At 41.2% G+C, this 12,656-nt stretch overlaps 1 protein-coding gene across 1 annotated transcript; it reads left to right on the plus strand.

Moving 5' to 3' along the window:
• Window positions 1–2,917: 2,917 nt before the first annotated feature.
• Window positions 2,918–8,257, plus strand: LOC131478778 (histone-lysine N-methyltransferase PRDM7-like; the record flags this gene model as incomplete). Its single annotated transcript, XM_058659350.1, has 5 exons — window positions 2,918–3,047; window positions 3,771–3,878; window positions 4,088–4,359; window positions 5,064–5,131; window positions 8,110–8,257. Coding segments are annotated over 5 exons (726 nt in total), but the record flags the coding sequence as incomplete, so codon positions are not given.
• Window positions 8,258–12,656: the final 4,399 nt, after the last annotated feature.

Here is a 12,656-nt window from a genome sequence, read left to right on the forward strand (position 1 = left end):
AATCAGACAAAAAGTGGAAAATGTATGAACAGTTGACACTTAACATGAACTAACTAATTCAAGACGGAAGTACAACCAAGCTTGTACATAAGTGGTTTGTGTATGTTGTTCAAAGTCAGAGACAGGGAGCGAAAAAGAGACAGAGAGATCTACCCATTTATTCACTCCCTAGTCTGTGCAGATGAACCTGGTCAACATTAGAGACCGGAAGCTTTCATTTGGGTAGAAGAATCCCAAGTATTAGGGCCATTACTTCCTGCTTCCCCAATTGCACCACCAGGTGATGAAGTGAAAATGACAGGAGGAACTGAAACCAGTGCTCAAGAATGGGGTTGCTCATGTTGTAGACTACTCAAACTGCCACCCAACAATTCATTGGAAGTGTTGACTTTCTTTCTTTCTGATGACTATGCTATTTTTTTTTATTAAGTCTCACAGGTTGTTAATGGAATTTTCAGGGTTTTCCATGTGTAAGCTCATGCCAAATGCAAATGTAGAAAACATGTTGCTTCATTTCCAAATTGGAGAAGCTATTTCCTCACCTCATTGTTCTGTCTAGGAAAAGTTTCAGATCAAATAATAGTAGCAAGTATGTAGAAACCATTCCTTGTTTCTGATCTTAGAGAAATTATTTTCAATTTCTAAAAACTAACTATGCAATTAATTACAGATTTTTCCGTATGATTTTTATTTTCTTTTCAAGGAAATTTCTTTCTGTTCCTAAATTGTTCATCAGTTACATTCTGAAAATCAAATTACTTTATTTAATTGAACACAATAGACATAAGTCAGAGTGGAGGTGGAAATGAAGGATTTCTTTTGTTTTTTGGGTCTGTTTTAAAGATAAAAATCTTCAACACATACACATACATCTTAGTGATAGTTAAAAGATATTTTCATGTCACATCTGGATCACAGGTAGAATCCCTACTCTCTGATCCAAAGTGCTTTTCTGCTAAGAGTTTGCAAAGTTTTGAAGTATTTATCAATGCTTTCTTGTCACCTTCTAGTCAAACCTCATCGCATGACCTGCAAAAAGAAACACACCAGACAGCAGAAGGTGAGTAGCTCTTAAAACCCTTTCACTAAAGTAAATAATAATAAATCGATAAATAATGATCCTCTTAAGTCCCTCACAGGTAAGAGAAGAAAGGACACCGTATACTATTAACTGTCTTCTTCCTCTCATAATCTTTCGTAATAGCTAACACGATCAGGAACCTTAAACAAGACTTCTTGTGTCGCTACTTCTTGTGTTGTTTTCACGGTATTTCAGACTTTGTAAGGTTTATCATCAACACACACAGTTAAACCTTCCAACAACCCTATGAATCAGTTACTGAAATACACTCCTTTAAATGTTGAGGAATGTGAGGTATTGTACTGTTAAGTGTTTGAGATAAGAGTGGGTGTCCACACCTTCATAGGGACTTTATTTAGAGCAGAGAAAGTCTGCAAGGGCCTAGTGGCTAAATCCTCACCTTGCACACTCCGAGGTCCCATGTGGAAGCCAGTTCATTTCCCAGCTGTTCCACTTCCCATCCAGTTCCCTGCTGATGGCCTGGGAAAGCAGTGTAGGATGGCCCAAAGCCTTACGACCATGGCACCACGTGGGAGACCTGGAGGAGGCTCCTGGTTCTGGGCTTCAGATCAGCTTGGCTCTGGCTGTAGCCATCACTTGGGAATGATCCAGTGGACTGATAATAGTTGTCTCTCTTTCCCTCTGGAAATGTTCCTTACGAATTAACATGAAATCTTACTGGAGAGAGAGAGAGAGAACCTCCAAGCCTGAAGACTCCAGGCTTTAATGCTGAGAATGTATCAAACAGGCAGTAATTTAAACTTCCCTCTGTGTTCACTCATACATTAAACAGAATTGTATCTTGAACTCATGTCCTCATTCTTGTAGGACAAAACAACATCCTCTTTCTCTGGGTACTAAGTACGCAGTCCTTCCAATGTTTGCAATTATTTTTGTTTCCTGTTGCTTAGACAATACAACGTGACTTTTGAGTGTCCAGTTGATTACAAATATTTCTCCAAAATTTTGGCAGAGTTTGGGTCATGAAGAACTTCCCCAAATTTTCTGGAAAATTCATTCAACATTTTCTGATAAAACAGAAAAGCAAGTCCAAGGAATTCTAAAGACATATCTTATACATATCTGCTATATGTATCATATATATGATATATGTATGTATGACTTGGGTTTCAGCTATAAAAACATGGTAAACTGGTCGTAGCAGTATAGATATTACTAAATCAAATTAATGAGTATGTAATATCTCAAAATGAACTTTAGCTACATGTATGCCAATTTACAGGTCAACAAGAGTAGCTGTGGAGAAGTATCTAACAGTACATCTGGGTTCAAGCCAATTGATATAGGCACCAGCTTATCCAATCCCCAAATCAATTAAGCTCAGGATATTGTCCTTTTCAGCTTTTATCACCATCTTAATTTTTTTTCTAACCTCATGTATGCCACCAAATTCTCCAGTTGTATCTCATCCTGTCTGTGCTTTCCTATATTTTCCCTTCACGGTCCACAGGTTGATAAGACATACTTTCCTAAAGAAGCCCTACCAACCTGCTTTCACAAATATTGTCCTCCAGATTATCTTTCTAAATCTTCTCCCCTTTTCCACTTTCATTTGTGCAGAGGAAATTGAAAACCATCTAGAGAGAAACAGGCTCAAATGATGTGATCTATCCCCAAATACACTAGAAACACAGACACTGCTTTTCCCTTCAGTATTCAATCACCTCATATGTTCCCATGTTTGCTGATACTTTAAAGAATGCCATGTACCTGAAAACACTTTGCAATCCCAAAGGACAAATGCACTGAACAGTTAGTTTAAAAAAACATGTTACTTTCTCATTAAAGGGAAAGTCCAGCGGGCCTTTACATAATGAAATCAGTACGAAGGAATCATCAGGAACTGCAAATTTACTAAACACAACTGGCTCAAAGAAGGGCCGGAAAGCAGTGTTCCATCCTAAGGAATCAAACAGCTCAGGACAGCACTCTACACAAAAACTTGGTAAGAAAATAATTTCAGGAGCTGTCTCTCTAGGCCCACTAGGAAGCCCAGGGAAGGTGAAGCTTGATGAGGATGGTCAAGCTGTGAGGGATGCAATTGCATGCTTGGGTCACACTCAACACAAAATAAATAGAGCCTCTAGAAACATGATTACATTTTAAGCTCTTTGGGGAATATCTAAAAAAAAAAAAACAGTGGGATCAGGTTACTTAGCCTATATGCAGACACTTCATGGAGAGGAAGTCAGTTGCCCTAGGAGTGAAGATACTAGTTAATATGCCTGTTTCCCATGGCAGAGTGCCTGGGTTCCAGAACTGACCCTATCTCTGACTCTAGCAAATTGTTGATATACAAATTAGTAACACTTGGTGAGGAGATAAGTGATTGAGGTCTTACAACCCCCTGGGAAAACTGAATAAAGCTTTCTGATCTGAGACTGATTTGGGTGCTATCCAGGTTACTCAAAAAGTGAACCTATCCACCTCTCTCTTTATTCTGTATACTCTGATTCTCTCAACTGCTGTGTCAATCTCTAGATGTGTCTTTCTTTGCTGTTTAAATAAACAGATATTCAAACTTCAGGGGAAATGAATTAAAACCAGAGATTGTAATGAAAAACAAATGTCCATGCAGTTTTTCCTTGTCTTGAAAGCCCTTTATTTTATTTGAAACATTAAACCCAAAAGAACTGATAACTTCACTGACTTAGTCTCTCCATCTCAGAACTCAGAAGAAAGGATGGGAATGAAGAATTTCAGATGTACAACTTGAAAGGAAGAAAGAGTCAGACATATAAAGAGTTCAGTGAGACTGAGGATGATGACTACCTGTGTAAGTGACCCTTTGGCACATCCACAAAGAAAAATCCCATAGTCTGAATTGAAATTCCACTTGTAATTTGGTCTTACATCATTCTGTCTTCTGGTAACTTGGGGTGCAAGACTGAGACTGAGTGATGTGAACACTTGACTGCTTCTGATGCTCTCTATAGCCAGCAACGTTTGGTATATGTTCCTCATCCCTTCCACTCTCATCTCCAGATTGTGAGAAGTGTCAGATCTGCTTCCTGAAGAGCTGTGCTGCTCATGGACCCCCCGTGTTTCTAAAGGACAATCCAGTGGAAAAGGGACATCCTAGTCGTGCTCTCCTCAGTGTGCCCACTGGACTTCGAGTTGGCCCATCGAGCATTCCGGAAGCTGGGCTTGGAGTATTTAATGAAGCATCTGATCTGCCTTTGGGGCTGCACTTTGGTCCTTTTGAGGACAAGATCACAGAAGTAGAAGAGGAAGCTGACAGTGGGTACAGCTGGCAGGTAAGAAGCACATCCCTTTCCAGTCTGATGGCTTTTCACCTGCCTAGCATGAGACTGGTTCATGTGTCCTTCTACACATTATGGCATGAGTTGAGCCAACATGATCAGCCAGGCTGTAAAGATTAGCATAGGGCTCGGTGTCGTGGCCTTGTGGCTAAAGTCCTCACTTTGAGCCTGCTGGGATCAAAACTGGGCACTCTTTCTAATACCAGCAGTTCCACTTGCCATCCAGCTCCCTGTTTGTGGCCTAGGATAGCAGTTGAGGACAGCCCACGCCTTGGCACCCTGCATCTGCATGGGAGACCCCAAAGAGTTTCCTGGTTCCCAGCTTCGGATCGGCACAGTACCGGCTGCTGTGGTTAGTTGGGGGAGTGGCTCATCAGATGGTAGATCTTCCAATCTCTCTCTCTGTCTCCTCTTCTCTGTACATCTGACTTTGTAATAAAAATAAATAATTCCAAAAAATAAATAAATATTAGCCTAGAGAAAATCACTGGGCTGTTAAAAATAAAGCAGTGGCAATCTCCTCTATGGGCTTCTACTGTAGGGAAATAAAACCAGAATAAATGTGTACCAACACTATGTAAAGTCTCAACATGTGTCGGAGTCATGTAATGTCACAGAACATGAGGATAGAGTTGTTAATAATTCTGCTGAGCTACACCCATTTCAGAAACGTATTAACCTATTTTTTTGAAACTCAGATAGCCAAGGGCAGGAACAGCTATGAGTACGTGGATGGAAAGGATACTTCTTTGGCCAACTGGATGAGGTAAGAGCCATGGCATGTTACAACTACACAGGATATTTCTCTCCAAGACAAGATCTCTTTTCTTTCTCCTTTACTTTCCTCCGTGACTTTTGCATCATATGTCCTCTTTCATGTTTATTCTAATGACCTGTGAATGTCATGACCTGTTTCTAAAAGCATATTCTATATAAATACTATTTCTTTTTTTTTTATTCATTAATTACATTGCATTATGTGACACAGTTTCATAGGTACTTGGATTCTCCCCACTCCTCCCCAATCCCTCCCACCATAGTGGATTCCTCCACATTTTGCATAACCACAGTTCAAGTTCAGTTGAGATTCCTCCATTGCAAGCATATACCAAACATAGAAACCCGCATCTTATTGTCCAGCCAAGTTCAACGGCTTCTTAGGCATACCCTCTCTGGACGGCAGGCAGAGCCAGCAGAGTATCATCCCAATCAATTAAAAGCCAGGGAACTTGAGCATTTTTTCGTATGTTTATTTGCCATTTGGGTTTGTTCTTTTGTGAAGTGTCTGCCCATTTCCCATGCCCATTTCTTGAGTGGCTTGTTTGTTTTGACATTTTGGTTGTTTTGTAGCTCTTTGTATATTCTATCACCTATGTAGTGCGTGAATATCTTCTCCCATTCTGTGGGTTACTTTGTTACTTTGTTGATTATTTCCCTTGCTGTACAGAAGCTTCTTAGTTTGATGAAATCCCATTTGTTTATTCTGGTCTTGATTGCTATTGCCTTTGGTGTTCTTTTTTGGAAGTATGGACCTACCCCCAGATCTTGCTGTGTATTTCCAACCTTTTCTTCCAAAGGTTTGAAGGTTTCTTGATGTAGGTTTAGATCTGTTATCCATTTAGATTTGATCTTAGTGTATGGTGAGAGTGTACAGTGAGAGCTTGATTTGTTTCCCATTTGGATTCCTCTGATTGCTTTTTCTTGTCTTATGACCTCAGCGAGTACCTCTAGGACTATGTTGAATAGTATTGGAGGAAGTGGACATCCCTGTCTTGTTCCAGATCTCAATGGGAAGGGTTCCAGTGTTTCTCCATTCAGTATGATGCTGGCGTTGTGTTTTTCATATATCGCTTTAATTATGTTGTGGTTTATTCCATCAATGCCTACCTTGGTTAGGGTTTTTAGCAGGAAGTGGTGTTGGATTATGTCGAAAGCTATTTCTGCGTCTATTGATACGATCATGTGATTTTTGTTTTTCAGTTTTTGGATATGGTGTATCACATATATGGATTTCCGGATGTTGAACCATCCCTGCATTCCAGGGATGAATCCTACCTAATCTGAATGAATGATCTGTCCGATGTGTTTTTGAATTCTATTTTCTAGGGTTTTGTTGAGAATCTTAGCATCAATATTCATCAAAGAGATAGGTCTGTAGTTTTCTTTCTCTGTTGGTTTTCTGTCTGGTTTTCGGATTAAGGTAATGTTGACTTCATAGAACGAGTTTGTCAGGGTTGCTTCCTTTTCTATTGTTTTGAAGAGTTTGTAGAGGATTGGGGTTAGTTGTGTTCGGAATGTTTTGTAGAATTCTGTAGCGTTTTCGTCAGGGCCTGGCTTTTCTTTGATGGGAGATCTTTAATCACTGATTCAATCTCTGCTTCAGTTATGGGTTTGTTCAGTTCGTTTGCTGCCTCTGGACTAAGTTTTGGCAGGTTGTGTGAGCCTAAGAACTTTTCCATTTCTTGTTGGTCTTCTGATTTGTTGGAGTACAGCGCTTTGTAGTAATTTCTAATTATGTCCTTAATCGCTGCGGTGTCTGTTGTTATGTTGCCTTTTTCATCTTTGATGCTGTTAATTCTTGCTTTCTTACCATAACATAAATCACTATGCTTAGTAAACAGAACACAAAGATGGGCCTTGAGGAATCTAGATCAACTGGGGCCATTAGACTCACTCTTTCTCTAATTAGCATTGATTAAGCCCTTCCAGTGTCAAAAATTTCCTAAATACATGGAGATTCTATGAAATTGGTGCCTGGCAGTAATGTTTCTTAGTCTTTTGACAATTATACACTGTCAGAACAACTTCAGACATAAGACCTTCAATCGATGAGACAGTGAAAGATAAAAAAAAAAAAAAAAAGAGTAAACAGCTGGGTTCTGGGGACAGGCATTGACAAGCAGTGGGCTAAGGCAGTGACTGTGAAGCCTGCATCCCAAGTACTGGTTGCTCTACTGCCAAACCAGTGGCTTCCCCATGCATCCAGGGAAGTTTTGGAGAATGTCCTCAATGTTTGACCTCTGTGCCCACGTGGAAGACCTGGTTGAAGCTTCCGCCTGCCACTGTGTCCTTTCTGTGTCCCCATTCCACCCGTTCTCCTGGCATCTCTGTCTTTTTCCCCTTGTCCTCTTTGCTTCTCTGCTTCTCAAATAAAAATAAAACACTAAACTTTATCAATTAAGCAAAACAAAACCAAACCTGGGATGTGGATGAGAGAAGGAAGCTGCATCTGGACAAGGGTTTCTGTGAGCAGTTCTGTGAGAGGATAAGAAACAATGAAGACTCCTCTACATTTCTGGATCTGGATCTTGGACTCCCAAGATCCAGGAGAAAGATCCAAGAGAAAGGACTCCAAAGGATTGCCTTTGGGAAAGCTGAGGTGTGGAGCATGTGTGGAAAGCTAGATGTAAGGAGTGTGTCCACTCATCCAATTCTGTAGCAGAAAACTGAATGAAATTTGGAGTTTAGGGAAACTCTGTGTGCTTCATGGCAGTCAAGGTGGGAGTAAGGTGGGCTTGAGTTTTGAGGATGACTAGTGAGGAAGGAAGGAAGAAAGCATACTTATCACAATGAACACTGTATCTACAACTTGTACCTGGGAGTTCACTGATCTCATGAGAGAGGTGTATGTTTTCTGGGAGAGCTCTTGCAGAATTGGGATTCAAGCAGGGTGGAGGCTATTACAGAACACACGAGATTTGAACGTGACAGAGCATTCAAACTCAGCATTTATCTCCACCCCAGATATGTGAACTGTGCCCGCAATGATGAGGAGCAGAATTTGGTGGCCTTCCAGTACCACAGGCAGATATTTTACCGCACCTGCCAGGTCATCAAACCAGGCTGTGAGCTGCTAATATGGTATGGGGATGAGTATGGCCAGAAGCTGGGTATCAAGGGAAGCAACGAGAAGAAAAAGAAGGGAAGAAAAAGGAAGAGCTCACAACAGTGAGAGGTAAGTAGCACTGTTGTGTTGAAATAAGCAAAGGAGTCCCCTTGGGAATATTTGTGATTCAACTCTAAGGAGTCAAATGTATTGTAAGTGCTGCCAAAGTTCAATTCAAATGTGATTTCCATTTAGCAAAAACAAAGACTTACTTATCAAATAAAAGGAAGAGTTATAAGAGACTCAAGCACAGAGATAGAGAGAGATAGAAAGGAGAGATCACCACCTACTGTTTTATTCCCCAAAAGCTGCACTAGGGCATAGTATGGCATCCTATGGCTAAAGTCCTCACCTTGGACATGCTAGGATCCCATATGGACACCGGTTCATGTCCTGACTGCTCCAAATCCCTTCCAGAATCCTGGTTGTGGTCTGGGAAAGCACGTGAGGATGGCTTCAAGCCTTGGGATCCTACCCCCACATGGGGGACCCTGGAAGAAGTTCCTGGCTCAAGATTTTGAATGGACACATCTCTGGTTATTGTGGCCACTGGGGAGTGAATCAAAAGGCAGAAGATTTCCTCTCTGTCTCTACACCAACCATGTATCTGCATATAATATATATAAATATGTAATATAATATATATGTATATATATATATATATGCATATATAAATGCAATTAGATTAAATGCTGCACCTGCTGAAATTATCTCTGGCTTGAGCCAGGAGTCTGGAATGCATCTAGGTCTCCCATGTATTTCAGCATTTGAACCATCTTGTGCTCTTTCCCTGGGTACAGTAACACACAGGAGATTGAACATGGAGCAACCAGAGCTCAATCTAATGCTTCTACAGCATACCAGTGTCATAGTCAGTGACTTAAACCAGTGTAACCAAATCCTGACCCATGTTTTATGTCTTTGACTCCTGGGAACAATTGATACCGTTTTCATTTAGTTCTTTTATTTGTTAAATACTTGGTGCACAAAAGTATCCCACAACACCCCCTTTGGAGAGGGCCCAACACAAAAAACAAGGTCTTGGTCACTTTGCAGCTCTTCTACTATGGAAGTTCCCTCTGGATCATGAACAGTTTATTTTACATTTTCTCCATGCTCCCCGGCCCCTCCCAAAAAAAAGCCATATGTTTCTATTTAGTCATTGTTTCAATGCGATGTTGTCATGTGAATTTTGTGCTTAAGACTGTCCATGGAAGTGGAGATTTGCTGAATAATACAATTGAGTGAAATATGAGTATGAGCACAGCCAAGTGTTTCAGAATAGGTCTGGTTTTCATGTCTGTTTGCCTCTTTAGAAAGACTTTTCTATTTACTTGAAAAGCTATAAACAGGTAAGAGAGAAATCCATTATCTGCTGGCTCATTTCCCAAATAGCCCCAACAACCAGGGCTGGACCAGATTTAGGTCAGGGCCAAAGAATTTCTTTCAGGTTTCGCACATAGTGGCATCTACAAACTAAGGCCATAGTCTGCTGTTTTCCCAGATGTAGTCTCAGGGGTGTTGCTCAGAAGCAGCATAGCTACGAGTCCAGCAATCATATATACAGGCTGGCAGCACTGCAGTCTGAAGCTTAACGCACCTCACCACCACGCTGTTTTCCCCCGTCTAGATTTTCCTGATGAAAAAAGACTCTTGTGGAGATTTGGGTCATCTCACTGAGGTTGATAGAGTCTTATGTGTAAACCTATCAGAGGGCAGTGGGTATCTGAAATTGGGGTCAGAGAGCTAGTCAGTCAATGGATGGAGTAATCTTGGAAGTGGGAAGGTCCAATGCATGGAAAATAGGCAAACGCTGAGATTGGTCAATACAGAGAGGCATGACACCTGACGATAGTCTTTCACATGATTTGTGTGACAGGGAGGAAAAGCAATCCTTGGCGTAGGCATGAGTCAGTGGTAGTTAGGTTGTCTCAGACTCAGGAACGGGCATTACTGTCCCTTGCCTAGCCAGAGCAGTAACACAAAACATCAAGTTGCACTTATTTTGGGTTGAGAAACACAGATCTACTCATAGGTGCTCATCTTAAACAAAATGTGTCTTCCAAATTTGTGGATCTCCTGTTGTGTGGCTTCTTCCTTCATAGAGCTCTTCCTGTTCATAAAGAGTGTCAAGAAGGAAATTCTACCCTGAGTGATCAGAGTTCTTTTCAACACAAAAAGATAGCCTCAAGTAACTTTTCAGACAAAGTGCCAGAGATCCAAGTGAAGGCTTTGGGGGACAGAGAAGTACAGGGAAACATGAATGAAGAGGACATCCTCAACAGATGTGGTAGAGGTCCCTGAGGTCTAAGCTATGAAGGTAGTCTAAGAGTGAAACTACAGAATGGTAGTTGGGTTGCATTGGACTGGTTCATTTGTGAAAAGATCTGCTGATACAGACCTTTTGGATTTCTAAAGCTGTCATAGAAATTTAAAAAAAAAGAAGATAATTGACGTATCACACAGGATCACTTGGTGGATGCCAGCTGTTGCTAGTACATGAGGAACAAATAGTAGGACAGGCTTAACCCAAGTGAAAGCAGGTAGCCAGGCTGTTTCTCTGTATCTGTCCTAACCTCAAACCATCTTATTTTGGAAGACACAGTGTAGTCAGAAATCCATCCTGGTTACCTATGCTCGCTTGTCGCTTTCAGTCACAAGTCCCTCATTTGACATGCCATCCTTAGTTACTGCTCTTGGGACTTCTCAGAAACATCTGCAAGACAGCTCCTGTAACCAGGGAACCATTCTCAAGGGGATGGGCACCATCTGATCCACATAGATGCCATGACACAGTTAAGGATGAGAGGTCCATAAAAATTCCAAACCCATTTCAAAAACAAAAAAGCAGAGGGAGAAATAAGGGCAATTCTTTTTTTCTTCCAGCCTCCACCCAAAAGTCATTGGAGGCTTCGAGTGAGAGTGAGAAAAAGAGGATGATTCCACAAGAGGCTAGGCAGTGAATGCAGAGGAAGCATTCAAATCTTCTCTGAGAGGTAGCATTCCCAAACAGAGTAGGGACTGAGTATGGCAACTGTTTGTAGGGCATCAGTGATATGTCACAGATTATTATCTGTCACCAGAGAGTTTGCAAACTGGGAAGAAACCCAATGATTGTGAATAATGCAGGCAATGCTTCACACAAAAATCACACCTCACCAGGCACCAAGAGACTCACAAGGGAGAAGCTCTCAATTTGAAGGGAGTGTAGGAGGGTTTTCACACAGAAGTTACATTTCATCACACACCAGAGGACACAGAAGGTAGAAGCCATATGCTTTCAGGGAGTGTGGTTGAGACTACACTCATCAGCTTACTAGAGAACACATGTGGGAGGAAGCAGTGTGTTTGTGGAGAAGGAGAGTGAAAGAGAGATAAAATCATCTAACAGCCAACACAAGCCAGCAGCATTTAGTTCAGAGAGGTCTTGAGCTATTGGAGTCATGAGTTTCTCCAACAGTGTACAGACTGAAGAAATGTTTAAGCACGTTTCCACTTTCATGAGAAATGGGTTAGAGAAACAGAGGAGTGTTGCTGAGATTTTGGGGGATGTTGACTTGTGACCCTTAGACACATCTTTCACCAACCTGTTTTCTTCATGCTAATGAATGTTGTCTGCATACACACCTGAAGACCAAGTTACATGCCACCACTGCTATTACTGTTTAGGACAGAGGTTCTAGGTACCGGAGCTTCCACAGGGGATGAAAGAAGTCCAAACACTACCGTGCAGAAACCAACGTCATCAGAAAGACAACCAGAAGCCCTGAGTGGTCTGCAGAAACAGAACAACAATAAACGTCCTTCAGGACCAGGGAGGAGAGCTTTCTCTGGTCCGAGCCTGGCTCCACCTCTGGACCCCCCCTCCCTCGCAATGACCATCGGGATCGCTTCGAAAACCCATCACAGCAAACGAACAATCATACAAACTAAAAAAAAAAAAAAAAGAAAAGAAAAAAAAAACCTAAAATAAATAAACAACAGAAAGTAGAACTTGAAATCTGACAGGAAAGAGCTGGCATGGATTGGCTCATGCCTCGCTGGGTGGGTCACAAAGATTAGTTACTCCTCACCATGGTGTTGAGGATTTTCCTGCACACCGCCCCCCCCAAAAAAATGTTCTGCACCTAAAATGTTGACATATATCTTGTTAGAGTTACAAGCCAGTCTGGATTATCCTAAAATCTGCCAAGATCAGCAAAATTTTACTTCAACACAACAACTGGCTAAATACTAAGATGAAATGGACACGAAACAGCTGAATGGTGCCTTATGGCCATTTTAAGGTATAGAGCAGCCGGTCCTGTATATGAACTAAAATTGAAATGTCAATGAGCTAATCATAGGTTGTGGCTAGGACTTGTTTTCCTTTTTTTTTTTTTTTCTTTTTAATACACTGGTTACT

This window comes from Ochotona princeps, chromosome Y, assembly GCF_030435755.1.
Source record: "Ochotona princeps isolate mOchPri1 chromosome Y, mOchPri1.hap1, whole genome shotgun sequence".
Lineage (NCBI taxonomy): Eukaryota > Metazoa > Chordata > Mammalia > Lagomorpha > Ochotonidae > Ochotona > Ochotona princeps.